At 66.6% G+C, this 20,215-nt stretch overlaps 3 protein-coding genes across 11 annotated transcripts in view; 2 read left to right on the plus strand and 1 right to left on the minus strand.

The window, feature by feature from the left end:
* Positions 1-6: 6 nt before the first annotated feature.
* On the plus strand, positions 7-1,301 carry PSMG3 (proteasome assembly chaperone 3). Its single transcript, XM_011378519.1, has 2 exons — positions 7-233; positions 829-1,301. The coding sequence occupies exons 1-2, from the start codon at positions 18-20 to the stop codon at positions 979-981; spliced, it is 369 nt and encodes a 122-aa protein (XP_011376821.1). The 5' UTR covers positions 7-17; the 3' UTR covers positions 982-1,301.
* Positions 1,302-7,336: 6,035 nt separating this feature from the next.
* On the plus strand, positions 7,337-14,444 carry TMEM184A (transmembrane protein 184A). 2 transcript variants are annotated; one of them, XM_011378521.2, is made up of 9 exons: positions 7,337-7,523; positions 8,113-8,331; positions 10,576-10,741; positions 11,175-11,265; positions 11,352-11,427; positions 11,518-11,609; positions 12,221-12,390; positions 12,839-13,033; positions 13,690-14,444. In XM_011378521.2, the coding sequence occupies exons 2-9, from the start codon at positions 8,113-8,115 to the stop codon at positions 13,947-13,949; spliced, it is 1,269 nt and encodes a 422-aa protein (XP_011376823.1). In that variant the 5' UTR covers positions 7,337-7,523; the 3' UTR covers positions 13,950-14,444. The 2 variants fall into 2 exon arrangements, with proteins under 2 accessions (XP_011376823.1, XP_023378153.1); XM_023522385.1 differs by having other exon boundaries at positions 12,314-12,390.
* Positions 14,445-17,241: 2,797 nt separating this feature from the next.
* Positions 17,242-20,215, minus strand: part of MAFK (MAF bZIP transcription factor K) — a 9,303-nt gene continuing 6,329 nt past the window's right edge. For all 8 annotated transcript variants that reach the window (XM_023522386.1, XM_023522387.1, XM_011378524.2 and 5 more), the window contains exons 2-3: positions 19,937-20,016; positions 17,242-19,184 (exon numbers count right to left, since the gene is read on the minus strand). In XM_023522386.1, the coding sequence (XP_023378154.1) occupies positions 18,765-19,184; positions 19,937-19,972 (456 nt within the window). In that variant the 5' untranslated portion in view covers positions 19,973-20,016 and the 3' untranslated portion in view covers positions 17,242-18,764. The remainder of the gene's footprint in view (positions 19,185-19,936; positions 20,017-20,215) is intronic.

Genomic DNA, 20,215 nt, shown 5'->3' on the forward strand with positions numbered 1-20,215 from the left:
GTTGAAGTCAGCCAGCCATGGAAGGCAAGCCGCTGTTGACGTCCAAACAGAAGAGCGAAGTGGTGTGCGGCGTCCCCACCCAGGTGGTCTGCACAGCCTTCAGCAGTCACATCCTGGTGGTGGTGACGCAGTTCGGGAAGATGGGCACCCTGGTCTCCTTGGAGCCCAGCAATGCGGCCGGTGACATCAGCAAGCCTGTGCTCACTACGAAAGTCCTTCTGGGGCAGGACGAGGTGAAGCGGTTGGGAAGGGGTCCCGTGGTGGAGGGAAGGCCGCGTGTGGCTGTAACTTGTCAGGGACCCGGGGTGCCTGGTAGGCAAGGCTCCCCTCCCTCCCCCTCGCATTTTCTGGGCCCTTCCTGAGTCTGAGGGCACCCGCCTGCCGGTGGGGAGTGCCTTCCCCAGCCCATCAGTATTCTACCCAGCGGGCAAGTGGAGGTGTTGATTTTCTGACGTGGGCCACCCCTCAGTTGGACCCAGTCGTGGTGCGTGGCGGTTGCGAGTGGCTGCCCTTGCTCCATTGTGCAAAGGCCCTCCGTGAGATTAGGGTTCCCCTCTGCAGACGTGGTTTTCGTGGGTCCTCCCAGACCAGAGAGCCGTGAGAGACGGTCTCGGGAAGCAGAGGAGAAACCTCGCAGTGCCTCCTTAGCAGTCTGTTTATGACTGGAGTGTTCTAAGCCACAGTAAACTCAGTCACTGTCACGGCGAACTGCTTGGGTGGTGGTTTGATGGTGGCCTGCAATGCCAGTCTGGGTTCCTGGGGGTTACTTGATGAAGGTGTTAAGAAAAAAAACATTTCTTGCAGTTAAAGTGGTTTTCTCCCCTTCAGCCTCTCATCCACGTCTTTGCAAAGAATCTGGTGACGTTTGTGTCTCAAGAAGCTGGAAACAGAGCGGTTCTTCTCGCCATGGCCATGAAGGACAGAAGCATGGAGGGGCTGAAGGCCTTGAAGGAGGTGATCCAGACGTGCCAGGTGTGGTGACCCCGGAGTCAGCAGTCCCACCTGCTGCGCAGACACCCTCCCAATGATTTGAAGACCCCTCCTTCGGTCATTCTGGCGAGGGAGCTTTCTCGGGTCTCGCTTCAGAAGCCAGGAGCAACGTGCACGTCTCCGGCAGACTCGTTAGGCTGCTGACACTGTCCGTGGAGCGTGTGCTGGGACAGTCGTGAGTCGTTCTCACCAGGGTTCAAGCAGTTGCATGTGTTTGAGAGTTGAGAGAATGAGTCATGGCTTCAGTGTGTGATACCACTTATTGGAAGAAATGTTTTTTGTATTAAAAATAAATGGATAACTCAACACTCTCCACCGTCCTTCGCAACGCTGAGAGGCTTGAGTCGTGGCGCGGGTCCAGCTCGGTGTGCCATCGGCAGGGGGAAAGCTGCTTGGCCACACGGCGGCACAGACCCCAGGAGCTGTTTGTGCACGCTCTCTTGCTCCCCTTCCTGGGACCCCCGCCCCCCCCCCCAAGTGCACCTCCAGCGGCGGAAGCCATAGGCCGGCAGGGGCCACAGGCAGGACAGTCCGCTTTGTCACTCCGTAGAGGGGAGGCCCACATGTGGCATCCGCCCCACCATCCAGCCGTAACCTCAGCTTCCAGCAGCTATGGCGAGCGTGAGTCATGAACGCTGGGCTGGCGTGCCAGCCACGCAGCACGGACCGGCAGAGGGGCCGTGCCCCGGACCCACTGGCGTGCTCCATCCAGCACGGTCCTGCTGGGCCCCTCAGTGGACATGGGGACGCCACTCTACTCCGACCAGTGCGTGCCCTCAGAGGTCAAGAGGGGTTGGGAGGGCGGGCTCTGGCCCACGCCAAGCGGTTTATCCAGGGGCTGACAGAGCCCTGGGTCCCCCTGAACCAGTTACAACAAATCCCACAGAATAAGACACCCAGGGACCTGCCGAGGACGCTGGCATCAGCTGCTTGGTCCTGCGCCTTACATTGAAGTGCACATCAGGAGAGGGGCAGTGGGCAAATGACCGGAATGGTGGCCGACCGCTGAGTGGACTCGGGGAAAGCCAAGTGATGCAGGAGGTGGCCGCAGAGGCACCCGCCGCCTGGGCTCCAAGCTGGTGCCACAGGGACGAAACGAGGGGAGGGGACTGGGTGGGGGACGAGGACTCACGGACTTAAGAAGGAATGTGAGGAAACCAAAGGCACCTGAGAAGTGGGAGAAGTTGTCAAAACTAATCCCTGGTTCGGGGACACTCTGATGAGGATGTGCTTTCCGGCGGGTCCCCAGGAGCGCAGGACGGGCAGGAGTGGCGGGGCGACGTGGCAAGCGAGCGAGGACAGCAGACGGCCGATGGTGTCACAGGCTCGGCGTCTCGGGTGAGCCCCTGGAGCGCCCCGAGGCCGGCTGCACGGAGCCCTGAGCCCCGGCCCACGGCGAAGGGAGGAAGGGAGGGTCCGCAGGCTGACACCGCTCATTGCATGGCGGCTGGAACTGGGCTGCCCGCCGCCCGCACCGGCTCCCTGAGGGGAGACGGGGCAGAGTGTGGGACGGGGAGGCACCGGAGGAACCGTGGCAGCTGGGAGGAGAGGAGGGGAGGGCGAGGATGGCAGAGGGGTCCCAGAGAGAGCCCCGGGACCGCTGATCCTCGAGCAGGGCCACAGGCATGCGGCAGCGCGCGGGCGTGCACGCCCCCTCTGTTACCCACGCCACCGGGAGCATGAGGACCCTGTGCCCGCCTCACGGATGCGGGGACCGAGGCCCAGAGCTGGCGGCTGCAGCACCCACCTGCTGGCTAGGGGCGGCCCCACGCAGCCTTGACCCCCTGGTAACCAGGCTCTTCCCCAGGGACGGCCGCCGGTATGTGGCCACTCCGCTGACAGGTGGGAGGGCTGGGGTCAGAGCCACTCCCCGTGCAGGACGATGCGGGGAGGGAGGAAATGGAAGCAGAGAGGTGGGGAGGGGACAGCTGCGCTCGGGTGTGGCAGGCACTGTGTCTCCCCACGTCACCCTCACTGCAGCTTATGAAGTAGGCGTCAGACCCCCACCCACACAGATGGGCCTGAGGGGCAGCCGCCCAGAGCTACACCTGGTCAGTGGTCCAGAAAGGTCCACACCTGGATGTCAGTATCCCTGGGGCCAGCTCGCACCCCCCCGCTGGACAGTGATGGGACAGATGGCAGTCCCAGCCTGGGCAGGGCACGGTGGAGGGTGTGGCCCGGTGCACCTGGGCAGATGGGGCCTCCCGGCAGGGCGAGTGGGCTGGCAGTGGAGTCTTCTGCATGTGGGGAGAGGCCAGAGCTTCCCCAGGAGCAACAGTATCCAGGGCTGACCCAGACCGCTGTAAGGACAGCAGAGGTCAGGAGGGGCCCCTCTGCGGGCCCGGGCACCCCTCTCAGGCCTGGAGGCCTGCAGCAGGCCTGCCCATGGGGCCTGGCCAGCTGGCCGAGGGAGCCACCAAGGAGGTGAGCTGTGTGGGGCGTGTGCGTGCACATGTGTATATGCATGCATTCACATGTGTGCATGCATGTACATGTGTGTATGTGCATGTGTGCACACAGGAAGGGTGCGCTATCCAGGCTGGGGCCCCATGCACCCCAGGGGGTGGGGGATCCTGGAGAAAAATGTTCACGCCTTGAGATTCTGAGAGGCACAACCCCTCCACCCCCACCCCCCTCTACCCCAAATGCCGTGTTCCCTGAGAGACACAGGATGCTCTGGTCTCAGGCCAGCCTGGCTAGTCCAGGCCCAGGTGAGCACCCTGCCCACCAGGTTAAAAACCCAGGGCTGGCAGCTTCTTCTGGGGGCAATGGACATGTGCAGACAGGCCCTGGGCACACAGGCAATGGGCCCGGGGGAGGAACAGACTGGGCACGAGCAGGACAGGGGGCCAGGAGCATGGAAACGAAGTCTCAGAGCCCCCGAACTGGTTCTCCCCTGGGCTGGCGGAGGGCAGGGTTGGTGAGCCCCGTGGGCTGCGAACAGAAGCCCACAACAGCGCACCCAGCTGGTGGGACGCTGGGCTGACGGAGACAGCCGGGCCCGAGTGCTGAGGCTGCAGCAGCCTGCGGCCACTTTGGAAAGAACGGGTGACCGAGAGGCCAACGCTCACTGAGCCCCGGCTCTGACCGAGGCCGACCTGCTACGTTTCCACTCGCCGTGGGAACAGGCTGAGAAAGGCCCGGGGTCCAGACAGAGTGAGTGGGGGGACAGGGCCCATCTGCAGCCACCGCCCCTCCTCCTTGCTCCCCACGCGTGTGACCAGGAACCTGGGCCGGCAGAGAGTCCCAGTGCGGTCACCCTCGGCCACAAGCCGCGGTGGGAATCAGCTGAATCAAGGCTCACTGCGTGGTGGGGACAAAGCTCGGGGGCCAGTCCTGCCATTCCCTGGGTGCCAGCAGGGGAGGACCCCAGGGGAGAGCCAAAGGACTCGGGTGGGGCTGGCTTGGGGAGGCGGGGTGTCAGGTCCCATCTCCGTCAGCCCAGAGGGAGCAGCTCTTAGCTATGGGAGGCGTTGGGGGCAGGCGAGGCGGGAGGGGGTGCCTGTCCCTGGTGGGAGAGGAGCCACGTGCTGTCAGAGACATCCCCCGATGGCAGGCCTGCCTGGAAAGAGGCCTGGGGCCGGCCTCGAGGCCAAGGATCACAGGCACTCGGTCACGGGGGGGAAAGGCAGGTGTCGGGACAAGGGCCTTAGGTCTGGGACTGGCCGGTGCCTTCTCAGCCACCCACAGCTGGCCGGGAGCTGCCAGGGGTCCCCTCACCGGGACAGAGCAGACAGTGGCCAGAGGCCCCGGCCACCCTTGTCTGGGCAGGCAGGTCTGTCCTGCCACAGGCTTGGTCAGCGTCCCGCCCCAGGCAGGGCAAGCAGGCCCAGCCGGCCTGGCTGCCTCCCCTGTGTGGGTGTGGGCCGTGACACTGGTCAACAGGGACCAGACTTCATTCAGCCAAGAATCCCACAGGCAGCCAGTCAGCCTCTGCCCAGCCACCCAAACACGGGGCTGACCCCTCACTTCCCAGACCGGCACCCTGTGTTCGTTGTGCAGGGCTCAGCACAGCCAGCTCCCCCCTGTCACCTGGGGATGGACACCTCGCCCTGCACGGCCTCCTGCTGGCTCACAGGCCACGCCCTGTCTGTGGTCCTGCTCCGGGGGTCTGGGCCCTGGGAGGACCGCATGGTCCCCTTCCCCTGAGCTCAGGGCACAGCAAGTGAGGTTGCCCAGGCCCCCAGCAGTGGCAGGGGCACCGCATGCCCTAGCCCACGGAGGGGCTGGAGGGCCCCAAATCATCTTTGTAGATGAGAAAGCAGAGGCCCAGAGCAGCAAAGGGGCTCCCAAGGGGCCAAAGCCATAGACGGCACAGGGGGCTGAGGGCTGGGCTGCCTCCAGGGTGACTAGGTCAGGAAGCCAGAGAAGAAAGGGGGTGGGGATGGCAGAAGGCCCCCCATGTGCTGAGCCTCAGGTTTATTAAATGCATACAAGACCTAGGCAGGGAGGGCCGGAAGGAGCCAAAGCTGCCCTGTGAGGCAAAGCCATTGCCCGAAGTGTGCGGGAGCTTCTGGAGTGGGAAAGTGTCGGAGACAGGGCTCTCTGGAGGCCTTCCTGGAGGCAGTGGCTGAATAAGCACTGGACAGCACCAGACAGCTGTGAAAACAGCCCAGAAACGACATTGGGCCTGGCCTCCACCACCAGAGCAGGGGTAGCCTTGCGCAGAAGGGGCTTCCCGGGGATGAGGGACCCTTAGGGGCCATAAGCCTGCTCAGTGGGTGTCAGACCCCTCACCCCACTTGCCGCCGGCGTGCCACCAGCCTCATCAGAAAGTGCTGCCTCTCCTCACCATGTGATCGCCTTCGACACAAAGGGCAGAACTTCGGACGTCCTTCCCCGAAGCCGGGGCCCCTCAGGGCCCCCAGAGGCCTGGCCCCGGCGACTCCGGCGCACACTCGGTCGTCCCCGGCATCAGCCTGGGAAAGACCCAGGCCTCGGTTTCCCCACCTGTCACGTGAGCAGGTCCCCCGGGTCCCTGCTAGCCCTGTCCGTGTCCCGATATTGGAGACTTCACCTTTTGAGGTCCCTGAGCCATTGTCCCCATGGGCAACGACAGGCGCTGTTATCAGAACTGCCTGTAAGGACAGCGCCCCGGACGGAGCTGGCCCGCGCACACGGAGCCGACGCTTCTGCAGAGCCCTGGGCACCGGCTGCACGCGGGGGCTCAGGGCAGGCACCTCTGGCACACAGGACACACTCACTCGGCTGGAGAAGGGACGGGCCACACCACCGCCCTGCCGGCCTAGTGGGAGTGCACCAGCTTCCAGAAGCTCCCGCGGAGGGAAGTCAGGCAGCAAACTGAAGCCGACAGCTAGACAGGGGTTTCAGGTGGACCTTAAAGAGACGATGGGAGAGAGGAGGTGACCCCCGAGGCGGAGGAGCAGGAGCCAGCAGGCAGGAGAGGTGGCACAGACGGTGCCCCCACAGCGTGCTGGAGAGCGGGGCAGGGGGGCTCAGGCGGGGCCTCGGGCTTCATCCGAGTCTCGGCCTGTCCTGGACGGGGCCTCCCAGGGGCTGATGGCTTCACCCTGGACCCTCCTGTGCCCCTGGGGTCCCCGGACACGTGGAGGAGCCTCTCTGACCCGCCTCCCCGCCAGGCCTTGACCCCTTGTGGCCCTGCAGGAAGGGTCATGTGTCACAAAGGACAGGAATGTGTGGCCCCAAAACTTTACAGAGCAGACGCCTCTTCCCAGTATGCACGGTGGCTATGTATGCAGAGCAGGGCCCCCTTCCCGCCACCTCCTAGACCCGGGCGGGCACGCCTCCATCCACAGGGGCCCTGGCACAGGGCCGACCTTGGGCGGAGGAGTCAGGCCCCCAAGTCGGGCCCCGGGCCCCACCTGTCCCTCCTGCCCCCCAAAACCAAAACTGCCCACCTATCACTCCCACTCCCCCAAACCCAAAACTGCCCCACCTGTCACTCCTACCCCCCCATAAACCAAAACTGTTTGCGCTGCACCTCTCGGGAACCAGACTTTTTAAACTGGGACGAAGTCTCATAACGCCCTTAACCCACTCCCGATGCCTAACGCGCCCTGGATGGGTGTGGCTGCCGCCTACGTCCTCCGGAACTTTCACCCCCTATGACAACCGCGTCCATGGTGCGGTCACTCCCAACGCGCCCCGCGCCCCACTGGGGCCTGCACTGAGAAGCCTCCAGCCCAGCTTGTCCCCCCGCAGAGCCCCCACCTGTCCCAGGTGGCAGCTGGCACAGGCAGGTGAGGGCACCTGGCGGCCAGCAGCCTTCTGAGAGCCAGATGCCGCTGAGCAGACGCCTGAGGGATAGAGTGTCCCCAGTGGGAGGGGACAGCCCTCTGCCCCTCCCCTCTCCTCAGCCCCTCCCTGCAGCCGGGAGCTCAGGTGGGCCACCAGAGGTGAGACCAGTGGCCCCAGGCCTGGAACGGCCTCCGAGCAGAGCCCCACCCCCCGTGGGGCAGCCACTGGAGACCACATGGCCACACGAATGACCAGCCAGGCTTCCCTGGAGGCCAGGCCTCTCGGGGCTGGGCCGAGAGCTTCCTGCCTGCAAGGTAGGCCCAGGCCCTGTGACCGAGGCCGGAGGCAGGGGAGGCCGAACGGGCGGTCGGCAAACCGGAGGGAGATGCCCGGGCCCCAGCAGCTTGGCGTGTGGATGTGAGCCCAGCAGGTGGCCAAGCTGAGCACCCAGCTGGCCCGGCTGGTCTCTGGGGGCCAGTGGGAGCCGGGCTGCTTCGCCCCCCTGGCACCCGCGGCTACAGGCCTAGGCAAGCCGGGCAACTGGGCTCCCTCAGTTTCCCAGATGTCTTTGGTCCCTAGAAAGCGGGCTCTCCACAAGCCCGTGGCGCCAGAGATGGGGGTCGCCGCCCCAGGCCGTAGTTAGGTGGCTAGCGTCTGTGCCCAGGTGGCTGTACCCCGGGAAGGAGCGGGGTCCCTGTGCAGGAGGGCGCCCAGGGCCACCGGGACTCAGGGAAAGTGGGCAGGATGGCCAGACGCCGACTCCTGTGGAAGGGACAGGGGCCAGTGCCGGCGGCTCCGGGCGTTCCCGCCGGGAGGGGCCCTCCCTCCCCCGGGCCCTGGGCGGCGTCCAGCCTCCGGGCACCTTTGCCCTCTCCCCACCCCACGCCCTCCCCGCCTCTGCAGATGACTAATGCCGTGGGGCTCCCGGGGACGGCCGGCGCCCCGCTGGTGTCGGCGGCCTGGCCGCAGCCCAGCGCCACTCCGGCCATGCCCGCCGGGCTGCAGACGGACCACGCGGGGAACAGCTCCCAGGGGGCCTCCACGCTCTTCCTCACCACGGCGCTGGCCCGCGGCGTCTCGGGCGTCTTCGTGTGGACCGCCCTGCTGCTCACCTGCCACCAGGTAAGCCCTCTCCTCTGCATCTCCTCATGACACCGCCTTAGGGGGCCATGGCCTCGGCTCAGCCTGGCCCCGCCGGGACCGTGGGGTCTGAAACGCTGGCCTTGGCATTGATGTCAGAGGCCCTGCTACATGGAGCAGTGGCCAGGGCCACTCAGAGGCGGCTCGGCAGGCTCGGTGGGGCAGAGGGGCCGGCTCCTCAGGAGCTGGGCCTGAGGACGGCGGGCTCTGCCAGGCAGAGGGCAGAGGGCCTTCACTGAGAGCGTTTCGTCAGCCTGTCCACTGAGGTCGGTGGTGTCCCCTTTCACAGACCAGAGGACAGAGACGCACGGCACCCCGGAAAGGCCGGTGAGGCTGCGACTCCACTCGGGGGAGCCGAGAACGGGGTCAGAGGGTGGCTTCTGGGGAGGGATGCAGGGGACAGAGGCTACGTGCCTGGCTTGGGGGGACAGGACAGCCCCTAGAAGGAGCAGCGCCAGGCCCGGTGGCGGGACGGTCCCGAGGCGGGGCCGGCCGCTGAGGCCCTAAGAGTTCTCGGGCTTGCGGAAAGGGCTGGAAGGGCAGACCTGGCCCAAGAGGCAGGGAGCTGGGAGCAGGAGCCCCTGGCGGGCCGGAGAGGGCCGCCTGGGCTGGAGGCACTCGGGACATGTGGCGGCCTCGAACATCAATGCGGGGTGTGGTCTTCAGCCTGGTGACAGGCGGCCGCGAGGACACCGTCAGGACAGTGCGGCTGGCACTGGCGTAGGGACCGGATTGGTGGGTGAGCCCGGGGGCAGGGGCCATCAGGAGACCGGCAGGCAGGGAAGCAGGTGGCCGTCTCAGTGAGTCATCTGTCTGGCCTCGAATAACCAGGCACACAGTACACATGACAAATGTTAAGCGTGGGCCACGGGGACTGAGGTGCAGCTGGGAGGGGCTGGGGAGATGGTCCCTCCACGTGGGGGCCGTCAGGGAGGACTGCCTGCAAGAGGCAGTGCTGGTGCCGAGTCTCGCCTAGCTGCCCTCGGCACCTCGACAGGTGGGTGACACGCTTGCATTTGGCGGGAACCACGCCTTCCTACCCGGTGGCAGAATGGTCAGGTCTGGGGTAGGCCGTGATCTCTAGGACAAAGAGAAGCAGGGGACAGGCGCCCAGCAACCGCAGTCTGGGCCTTGGCTTCCCTCTGTCTAGCCTGGACCTCCTGTAACTTGGGGACCAGTGAGTGTATGCCTGAGCTTCCCGGGGCCCTACTCCCCAGACAGGGCTGACGGAGACCCGGCGGGCTGCAGATCCCGGGCCCTGCTGCCCACAGCTCCCGGGCTCTGCTGCCCGCTCCACTGCCAGCCCCTCTGCCCATCCGAGCCCAACAGGACAGAAAGGAACGCAGCCTCTCGCTTTAAAGACAGGAAGTAGGCTGAAGACGACAGTGGCTCGCCAAGGGCCACCCTGCCAGGCAGTGCTGGCACCGGGAGCAGAGTCCAGGTCTCCCGGGGCTGGTCGCGCCCTGCCCACTGCTCCAGCTGGGGAGGGAGCGGCTGATAAGGGGCCTGTCCCTGTCCCGCCTCTCCCCGTGCTGAGCCCTAGGAAGCCGGGCACGCACGGCTCCGCACACGCCACTCCCTCTGCCCAGCCTGCCCTTCGCCACCCTCTCCTCCTCCACGCACGCCACCTCCTCCAGGAGGCCTTCCGGGGGTGATGCGAGACCACGGCCAGCCACTTGTGCATCCGGCTTCCCGGTGCCTCCTCCCCGTAAAGACACTCAGGGTCTCCGCGTTCTCGTGGATGATGCGGAGGACCCTGCAAGGCTTGCGGGGAGCTCTCACGCCCACTTCCCGCCGTCCGGGCCTGGGACAGGGCTCTCTGCTCGCGCCCGACCGTGCGTCGCCTGCAGGCTTGGCGCCCTCCTCGGCTCGTCCTGACATTTCCACGTCACGTTCTATCAGAGCACGTGCCCTCTTCCCCGCCGTGTGCCCGTGGGTGGCTGCAGCACGTGACCAGCCAGCCGCCACCACGTGTGGCGGTCACAGTGCATCGCCATGAGCAAATCCTCCACAGGGGTCAGAGGGTCCCAGCCCTTTTCCCGTCCCCGTGGAAATGCCAGCCTGCCTTCCGGAATGACCGGCCCCTTGGGAGTCTCCTGGGCTGGGTGACCAAATGCACGAGCCACGGGCAAATGAGTGTCCGCTCACGGTGGCCCGCAGCGGGGGTGGCGGGTGGCCCCACGTCGTCCCAAGGTCCCCAAGCCCGGCCTCGCTCCACACTCCCAGATCTACCTGCACCTGCGCTTCTACACCGTCCCCAACGAGCAGCGCTACATCATCCGCCTGCTCCTCATCGTGCCCGTCTACGCCTTCAGCTCCTGGCTCAGCCTCCTCCTCCTGGGGGCCCGCCAGCACTACATCTACCTGGATTCGATGCGAGACTGCTATGAAGGTGAGCCGCGGCTCCGAGGGCAGCCGTGAGGGCCCAGGAGGCCGGCGGCTGGGCCGAGTGAGGGGCCGTGGGGTCACTGGTGCCCAGGGGAGCTCGTGGACGTGGGACACAGAACTCCTGGACTCCCAAGGGGGGCGTTGAGGCTACAGCCAGGCCTGCCTGGAGCCGGGGCGGGACGTGGGGCCCTAGACAGGGCGGGGGCGTAAGAGCCGCAGGGACTGCTGGGGACGCCGGGGTGGCCTGTGGTCCTAGGGCCAGGCTGGGAGCCCCCAGGAGGGGAGGGTCCTGCCGTGTGACCTGCCCCTCAGCCTGTCCTCCAAGGACACCGAGGAGTTGTGTGGGGGTCCAGTGTGGGGCCGGGAGGCGTGGTGCCGGCTTGGTGCCTGCGCGGGCGCCCGGGCTCACTGCCACCGCGCCCGCCCTGGGCCCGCAGCCTTTGTCATTTACAGCTTCCTGAGCCTCTGCTTCCAGTACCTGGGGGGCGAGAGCACGATCATGGCCGAGATCCGGGGAAAGCCCGTCCAGTGAGCACCCCGCCCCCCCCACGCCCCGGCAGCGGGTGGCCAGGGCCGTGTCCTCCAGGGGCTTACCGGGGGACTTGTACGCACAGGTCCAGCTGCCTCTACGGCACCTGCTGCCTCCGGGGCGTGGCCTACTCCGTGGGGTTCCTGCGCTTCTGCAAGCAGGTGAGCGGGCTGCCCGGCCTCCCCAGCCGCCCCTCGCTGCCCACGTGCTGCCCGCGCAGCCGCACCCCTCACTCCGCTCCCCCACTCCAGGCCACGCTGCAGTTCTGCGTTGTGAAGCCTGTCATGGCCTTAGTCACCATCGTGCTGCAGGCGGTCGGCAAATACCACGATGGGGACTTCAAGTAAGGCTGGCAGGGAGGGCGGGCCCGGCCGGGCTGCTGGGAGGCAGGCGGGGCTCTGCACGTGAGGACGGCCTCCCCTCTCGGCGAGGCCGTGGCAAACCCACCCCCAGGTGTGGGCCCGGGCTGCGAGGCCGCCCCGCTCCGCAGCGGCCTGCCTGGGGGACAGCGAGGGCTGGACTTCAGAGCAGTGGCCCAAGGCCCACATCTCACACATGCTCACACGTGTGCTCACACACGCTCATGCACACACAGTACTCACATGTACACATGCCTGCTCTCACACACGTGCTCACACGTGCTCGTGCACACAGTGCCCGCGTGCACACACTCGCACACGCTCACACGCATGCTCACACGTGTGCTGTGTCCACAACGCAGGGGGCCGTTCCTTCAGGCTGTCCCCAGGTGGACGGGGAGGGGGCAGGAGGAGGCCGCATCTTGCCTCCGTCAGGACGCCCTGCAAGGACCCCTGCCGACTGCCCCCGGCTCCTGGCTACTCCCCTTAGGTGCCACGTGCCCCCCAGACGACAGCTGCGGGTCTGGGTCACGGGTGGGGAGGGCGCAGAGGTCGCGGGTCCCACTCTGACCCCTGGCACCTGCTCTGGCCCCAGCGTCCACAGCGGCTACTTCTACGTCACTCTCATCTACAACATGTCCGTCAGCCTGGCTCTCTACGCCCTGTTCCTTTTCTACTTCGCCACCAGGGAGCTCCTGCAGCCCTTCGAGCCGGTCCTCAAGTTCCTCACCATCAAGGCCGTCATCTTCCTCTCTTTCTGGCAGGGTGGGTGGGGCGGCTGAGGGTTCCACCCCCAGGGCCCTCGGGCCCAGCGTAGCGTAGGTCAGTGACACAGCCCTCTCAGCGGGAGGATGGACAGCTCTGGTGCGGACATGCCGGCGGTGGAGGGGACCCGACCCTGCACTTGGCGGAGTCGGACAACGCAGCAGGCCCACGCCTGCGGTTGGGGAAGCCAGGGAGACCCTTGGGGAGCCCCTGGAGGTCCACTGTGCCGAGACCCCAGCTTCTCGGGCCCCTGCAAACCTTGCTCTCCCCCTCTGTGGTGGACGCCCCAGGGCCAGCCCAGGAGCCTCTGCAGGGGCCTGAGCCTCATCCTCTCCTCAGACCCCCACCAAGACCCCAAAGCCAGCATTGGTGGGATTCTTGGCTAGAGTCAGTGCGAGTTCGGCCTCCTGTTCGGGGCGGGTACCTAAGTGGCCTTCACCACTCACAGGGATGCTGCTGGCCATTCTGGAGAGGTGCGGGGTCATCCCTGAGGTCCAGACCACAGATGGGAGCAGGGTGGGGGCCGGCACGCTGGCCGCCGGCTACCAGAACTTCATTATCTGCATCGAGATGCTGTTTGCCTCCATCGCCCTGCGCTATGCCTTCACCTGCCAGGTGTATGCGGAGAAGGACAACTCGCCAGGTACATGGGCCCTGCCAGTGGGCTGGACCGTGTGCAGCTCCCGGGCCGGCATAGTTATGGCGTGGGGTGGGTGTGCCCGGCCCTGCCTTCCCCTGGGCCCCCTGGGCACTATGTTCCCCACATAGCCCAGGGGATGCCCACCTGAGAGATAGGGAGGCCCGAGATCCTAGACAGGCACGCGGCCTGCACCTGGCTCAGGGGAGAGACCGGGCAGGCTGGCAGCAGAAGCCCGCGGTCTGAGCAGGGGACCGGCGGCTGGGCCCGAGGCCCCTGCGGTGATGAGGGTGGGTGCCGCCGGGGCTGGAGGGGCAAGGGCTGGCCGGTCCTGGTGTCCTGAGTGACTAGCCTGGTTGGGTAGGCATGGCCTGTGGCTGCGCCCGGTAGCCTGGAGGGAAGGTGGGGGCCAGCTACAGTGTTCTCTCCTGCGGTCCCGGTGTGGGCTCGGACAGCCGTAGACAGAGGAGCAGGGCTGGCATTTGGGGGTCTTGGGAGTCTCTCTCTGCTGGCCGAGGCCAGGACCTAGAGGTGCAAGAGCCCAGTCCTGGGCAGCCCAAGGACGGCAGGAACAAGCCAGGCCACCCGGGCTACGGGTCCGCGGGAAGCAGACGAGCCCAGGGAGCCCCCAGCCCCCACCCACGCACACACTGCCGCCCCAGGCCCAGGGGCACCTTTGCAGAGCATCTCCAGTGGCCTCAAGGAGACTGTGAGCCCGCGGGACATCGTGCAGGACGCCATCCACAACTTCTCGCCCACGTACCAGCACTACGCGCAGCAGGCCACGCAGGAGGCATCGGGGCCCGGCCTGGGCAGGCTCCCCTCACCTGGCACCCACCCCAGCGTGGCCGGACAGTCTGGCGGAGGCAGGAAGAGCCGCAGCGTGGAGAAGAGGGTGCTGATCCCCTCGGAGGAGCTATAAGGACTGGGTGGTCCCGGCCTCCGCGGAAGGACAGGGCCCCTTGCCCACCGCCCACTTGCCAAAGTTCAAGCCTCTCCAGGGAGACCTCCTGCCAGGCTGTGGAGCCCACTCCCCCACCCTGCCCGCCCCGGGAGAGGGTACTGCAGCTTGTTAGCTCACACATGGCCACCGACACGGCAGGGACAGCATGGCCTTCCTGATAGACAGATCCCAGGCTGGGCTGCGGTGGGAAAGGGTGGCCGGGGAGCTTGGCCGGCAGACAGCGCTCGAGCCGCGGGCGCGCAGGGGGCGGGGCGGCTCAGCTGGGCCTTGCTGTGGCCCCCGTGGGCTCCTGGGAGAGGGGCCAGCACTGCTCCACACACTGTCCAGTTATGGGGCTGGCCCCTCACCTGGGCAGGATGTGCCTAATGTGGACCTGGGGGTGCCCGGGGCCCCCAGACTAGTAGGCTCCCAGCCACCCCACTTGTTTACACATAAACGCCTGGGTTTCCAGCGGCTCTCCTGGCCTCTGTTCCGGCGGGGTTGGCCCCTGATAGCTGGACCGTCAGGAGGTGGCTGTGCTGAGGCTGGGTGTTTCCTCAGAACGGGCCTCACGCTGGACCTGCCCGCAGAGGGTCGCGAGGCCACCTGTGCAAAGCCCAGGGGTGGGGAGGGGCTGGCACCTGGAGCCCGCCTCCCCGTTCTCTGTCCCTGCGTGCTCCAGGTGGGTGCCCGAGAGCTGAGAGGGCCGAGCCTGGGACACAGGCCTGGCCTCCGGAAGCTGTGATAACAGGAGAGGGGGCAGAGAAGCAGCCAGGTTGGGGTAGTGGGGGGAGGGCCGGGGCACCTCCCGGTGCACCTGTGGCTGGGCCTGGGAAAGCACCAAGGGTCTCAGAGGGATTCAGCAGGGCTGGACCTCGGGTCCCTCTTGCCTCCTTGCTCCCTGGGTTGGGGACATGGGACTCAGGGCCAGTGGCCTCTCACAGGGCACAGCTGGCTGCGTGATAAGACGGGCCTAGCCTCCCCTGGTGCCCGCTGGAGAGTCCCCCACCCGCCTTATCGTGCTCCCCTGCAGCGGGCACTCCCTGCGCCCCCATCGGCGCCTACGCGGCTCCCAGGCCACCCGCATCGCAGTCCGCAGGTTGGGGAGGGCACAGCGCTTCCCCAGGACCTGCAGCCTAAGAGGGAGGCTTTCTGGAGGCTGCAGCTGGAGGCACGATGCCAGGCCCTGCCGTGGGCGGGGTGCTGCCCACAGCCCCTTACCCACAGAGGGAGTCTGGTGGGGCCAAAGCTGTGTACACAGAGGGCTGGAGAGCCACGTGTGGGCTCCTGGCTGTCGGACGCCCTCGGGCCAGGCCCGTGATGGGGCAGACAGCCTGCTGGGCTCCGTGCTTTGGGTGGGGAAGCAGGCCAGCTTCTCCCGAGCCGCTGTGTGCCAGGGACCGGGTCAGGGCACACCTGATCCTCACGGCAGCCGAGGAAGGTGGCCCCAGCGGAGCCACTTGCCCAAGTTCACAGATGGCAAGAGGTGGGCCAACTCCATGAAGGCCAGTTCCCCTGGTCCTGGCCCCCAGGACAGCACAGAGCACAGCCATGAGGATGAGACATGGGGCCCAGAGCTCTGGCTACGTGCAGGCGGCGAGAGGCCCTGGGCAGAGCGGGGCTGCTGTCTGCGCCTTGCTGGCCTCGCCTCCCCGAGATGCCACGTGGCCAGAGGTAGCCAAGGCAGGCAGGGGTGGCTGGTCCCAGCCTTGGCGTTCTCATCCGTGAAGTGGCCCCAGCATCCCACCCAGAGAACAGGCAGGCGGCCTGGGGCAGGGTGTCCAGGAATAACTCTCCAGAAGCCCAGCGCAGGCTGGGTCTGTGCCTCTCCAGCTCACGCCCACAGGCTTGTCAGCAGCTCTGGTCCCGGGGCCACTGTGCCGAGCAGTTATCATCTCAGGAGGGAGCTCGAGGCTTAGAGAGGAAGGGACTGGTCGGGTCACGCAGGAAGTCACTCGTGTGGCCACACTGCAGCCATTTATGACAATTCGCTGTCCTGGTCAGCTCTGCACAGTGGGGCAGGAGACCTGGCAGGTTCCAGAAGCCCCGACACCAGACTGACTTGCAGGCTTGACCCTCTTTCAGAGGCCGAGGCCAGGTGCTCACCTGTCTGCCCCTGGGAGGGACAGTGGGGGGCTGCTCACCACGGAAGGGCAGCTGGGGTGGACCCTCACTCCCGGCTTTTTTGTGGGGGGGATGCGCTTACCTTAGGCCATCCTGCAGGCACTCTGCTCTCCTCCCCAGGCCAACCCCAACCTCCCGCCAGCTCATCTAGAGTCCCAGCCAACAACCCCAGGTGACAGGCCTGGCCCAGCAACCGGCACCCACCCGGGGACAGGGGCACTCCTAGCTGGAAAGGCCCCCATGGCCCGGGGCTCCCGGTCAGGGCACGTGGGGTCCCTGGAACCATGCCCGCCATCCAGAAAGTGTGCCTGCCCCCCCACCCCGGCTGTCCTCACGCAGGTCTGCAGTGCCCGATGGGCTGGGATAAGGGGGTGCAGCACACTCCATGTCCCAGAGCACCAACTACGGAGCGAGATGGATCTGAAACCAGAAAACTCTTTATTGCAAAGGTACAAAAGCGTCACAGCAGAGATGTACAGCAATAAATTAGGTGGTGGCCGTGGGGACGGGGCGGGCAAAGGGCACACCACGGACGGCCTCCTCTCAATAATTTATACCACGATAAAAGCAGCACAAAAATAAATATTGACATGAAACTGCTGAGCGGCCGGAGCGAGGGAGACCCGTGTGGCTCACACCCAGAGGCCCTGTCACCCAGGAAAGGCAAGGGGCTGCCTTCTCCGGGAAGGACGTGCTCTGAAGCACAAGGGACAGGAAGACAAGCCCACGCTACAGAAGACGCTTGCCGCTTCTCTTAAATAAAAACATACACTAAATCGTGACAGTGAAATTCTGATGATCTGAAAGGAAGAGAGAAAGCACGGGGGACGCGCCATCTTCCGTGGCCCCGGTCCCCGGGGGGTGGGGGGACGGCACGAACCACAGCCCTCCGGCCACGGGAGCGCCCTCAGCCTGGGGCCGAGGGGCCCACGGCCAGCGCTCGCCCACCTGTGTCCCTCAGGACAGGGCAGTCTGGGAGCTCAGTGCAGCCACCAGTGGGGCACCTGCCAGGCCCCAGGCCCAGGGGCCCAGCCATCAGCGGGGGCTGCGGGGGTCGGGGCGGTGGGCGCCCTGCCTCCCTCTGTGGAGCTGCGAGCTGGCCCACAAAGACACCGGGCCGCCTGCCATGCCCGCCCGGCCAGGCCGCAGATCCGCTCTAACGTACAGTGTCAAACAGGAGGGAAAAGTACAAAACGTACGGTGAGGTGTGAATATAGTTTTATATATATATACTTCTCTCTCTTAAATATCCCCCAGTCCCTACTGACATCCAATGTGGATTACCGACCTCGGCCATGGCCTCGAGAGCTGCCTCTTCCCCAGTGGGCCTCAGCTCGTGAGGACCCAGCCCCAGACTGTCACCTTCCCCCAGGACAGGGCGCCGCATGGCAATGCCACTGGCCAGAGACCCAGTCGCTCTGTGCCCGCTGCTGCCGAGACAGAGCAGCAGGCCGGAGGAAGCGCTTGGAGCTGTCTGCTCCTCCCGGCGCTGCGGGGCCCGGCGGGGGCCTTTGCAGCTTGCTGGGAGTCTTGGTGGGGGGCCGGAGCCCAGCGGCCATGGGCCAGTGGTGGGCCTGGCTTGCAGTTCACTGGGCATCTTCGGGGAAGGGGCAGGAAAGGGCAGAAAGGGGTGGGCCACAGCTGGACGCGCAAACCCCTGCAGCAGCTCTCAGGGGAGGAAGCCCCGGTAAAGGCCACCAAGGTCATCAGTGGCTCCAAGCACCCCAAAAAGCAGGTGGAGGTTCCGAGCGATGATTGAGCACCAAGGTTGCAGTGTCCCCTGTCCACTCTGTGCTGACAGATCATCCAGGTGCCCCCGAGGCTGGTCCCCAGGGCCTTCCCGCCCAGGCCCCCCATGCCCCCAACCACACTCCTCAACCCCGACCTGTCATCTGGCTCTCCCGTCCCCTCCGGCAGCAGGACCGGGGTGCCGCCCAGCCCCACTGATGCTCGTGGGTGATGGGCGGCTTCGGCCTGTCCCATGCAGGGCACACCTGCCCCCTCCTGCCACTCCCTGCACTGGGCCCCAGCCTCCCAGTGCTCTGGCTCCACACCGGGGACCCACCTCCCGTCACCCCGACACATGGGCAACTTGCAGCTCCCCACGTGGACCCCCCAGCCAAGGGACACCGTGACACGAGCCACCCGCTGCTACTGGCATGGCACGAAGGCAGGCAGGCCCCCCACGTGCCCGCCCCCGAGCAGCCCTTCCCACACCCGCTTCCTGGGCCGGGCTCCGGTCGAGGCCAGCAGCACCGTGCTGTGGACTGATGCTGGGGACAAGTGGCTCCCGTTGGGGCGCCGCGCTCAGCCAGGGCGGTGAGGGGCGCCCGTGCTGGCTGACAGCCGCCGCAGGGGACAGATGCCTGACGCGCGCTGACGGGCTGCCCAAGGGAGGGGTGGGACACAGCGCCACAGCCATTGGGCCGCAAGGCCAGGACCCTTCTGAGGACGTCCCCTGCACGCAGCCTGGCACCGGGCGCGACCCACACCCCTGACGGCAGACAGCCTGGGAGGGCAAGCAGGCCGGCGGGGGGCGGGCGTGGGGGAGGGCGCGCGGCGCCCGGGCTCAGGAGACCCCACTCCTCACCCGGCACCCGCCCCTGCACTGACCCGGGAGTCACGGCGTCTGTCCCCATGGGACCCCCTGACGAGCCCAGGGGACGGGCCCTAGGAGGCGGCCGAGAAGGGCACGGAGGGGGATTTGACGATGGTGATGACGCTGGTGGTGGCCACCTTGGTGGGCGTGACGGGCCCGCGGGCCACGGTCCTGGCGAAGGCCTGCAGCGCCTCGTACTTGGCGCGCAGCGCGTCCAGCTCCCGCCGCATGCCGGCGTTCTCCGCCGCCAGCTTCTCCACCTCCCGCTGCAGCTCCACGCGCTGCCGCTCCAGCTCCTCCTTCTGCGTGACGCGCTTGATGCGGCAGCTGGCCGCGTAGCCGCGGTTCTTGAGCGTGCGCCGGCGCTGCTTCAGCCGGGCGACCTCCTCCCGGGACAGGCCGCGCAGGTGCTGGTTCAGCTCCCGCACGGACATGGACACCAGGTCATCGTCGCCCAGCGCCGGGCCGTTCTCGCCTGCCTCCTTCTTGACCTGCAGGGACACCAGGTGTGGGGGCGGGGGACTCAGCTGGCACGCCCCGGGGGGTGGCCCGGTGTCCGGGCTGGAACGAGCTCTGCACACGGGCTGGCCCGCCCTCGCTCCCCCACAGCGGGTGGGGACGGTCCCCGTGGGGCCACGTGCCATCATGCACACGGTGGCAGTACCGCAGGCCATTCCCTGAGGGGGACCGTGGGCTACGCCGGCCATTACCCGGCTACCGCTGGCCAAGCTCTGCGAGGCCGCAGCCCACCTGTGCCGCCCTGTGACCCCGCAGTGCCTGCTCAGAACTGACACAGGCAGCAGAGTGACAGGAAGGAGGGACAGCCCACCCGGGCCTGGGGACACGCGCTGTACTGACTGGGGCTTGGAGGCGCGCAGCCCACAGGTGAAAGGAGCTCCCCGCTCTGCTCCCGAGACCAGAGACAAGGGCATGCCGCAGCCTCGGAAGCTGAGGGACAGTCGGAGCCGGGCCACCAGCACTCACGGGTGCCTGCAGGGCACCTGGGTGCCAGGCTGAGTGGTCGACCCTGGCCGCAGGCACCACCCACCTTCCACGCAGGCGTCTCTCAAGGCCGCAACCCGATTCCGTCACCGCCTCTCTCGGTGACACCCAGCGGCCAACAACCCCCAGCCCGCGGCCCGGGGCACAGCTTCCTCACACTCTGAGGGGCGTCCAGGGGAAGAGGGGCTGCCGAGAAGGGACAGGGCAGAGGTGGGGTCTGCCCACTCCCACCCCCGCTTACCTTCAATGCCTTGTTCGGTTTGGGATTAGTCGTCATAACCTGGGCACAGTCACCAGGACAGAACTGCTTGGAAATCGTAACTAGAAAATCACAGAACACAGAAACGAGTGTGGTTAGGTCCTGCCAGGCTGGGGACAGGGTGTGCTGCCATCGCAAGTGACCCAAAGCAGGACCCCACTGCAGAGAGACTCCAAAGGCTCAGTTCCTCTTCCCTGCGACCTGCTCCCAGCGCCCAAAAGCAGGCGGGCCCCGGCCCATCCTGACGGGCTGCCCCAGGGC

Source organism: Pteropus vampyrus, unplaced genomic scaffold (assembly GCF_000151845.1).
Source record: "Pteropus vampyrus isolate Shadow unplaced genomic scaffold, Pvam_2.0 Scaffold343, whole genome shotgun sequence".
Lineage (NCBI taxonomy): Eukaryota > Metazoa > Chordata > Mammalia > Chiroptera > Pteropodidae > Pteropus > Pteropus vampyrus.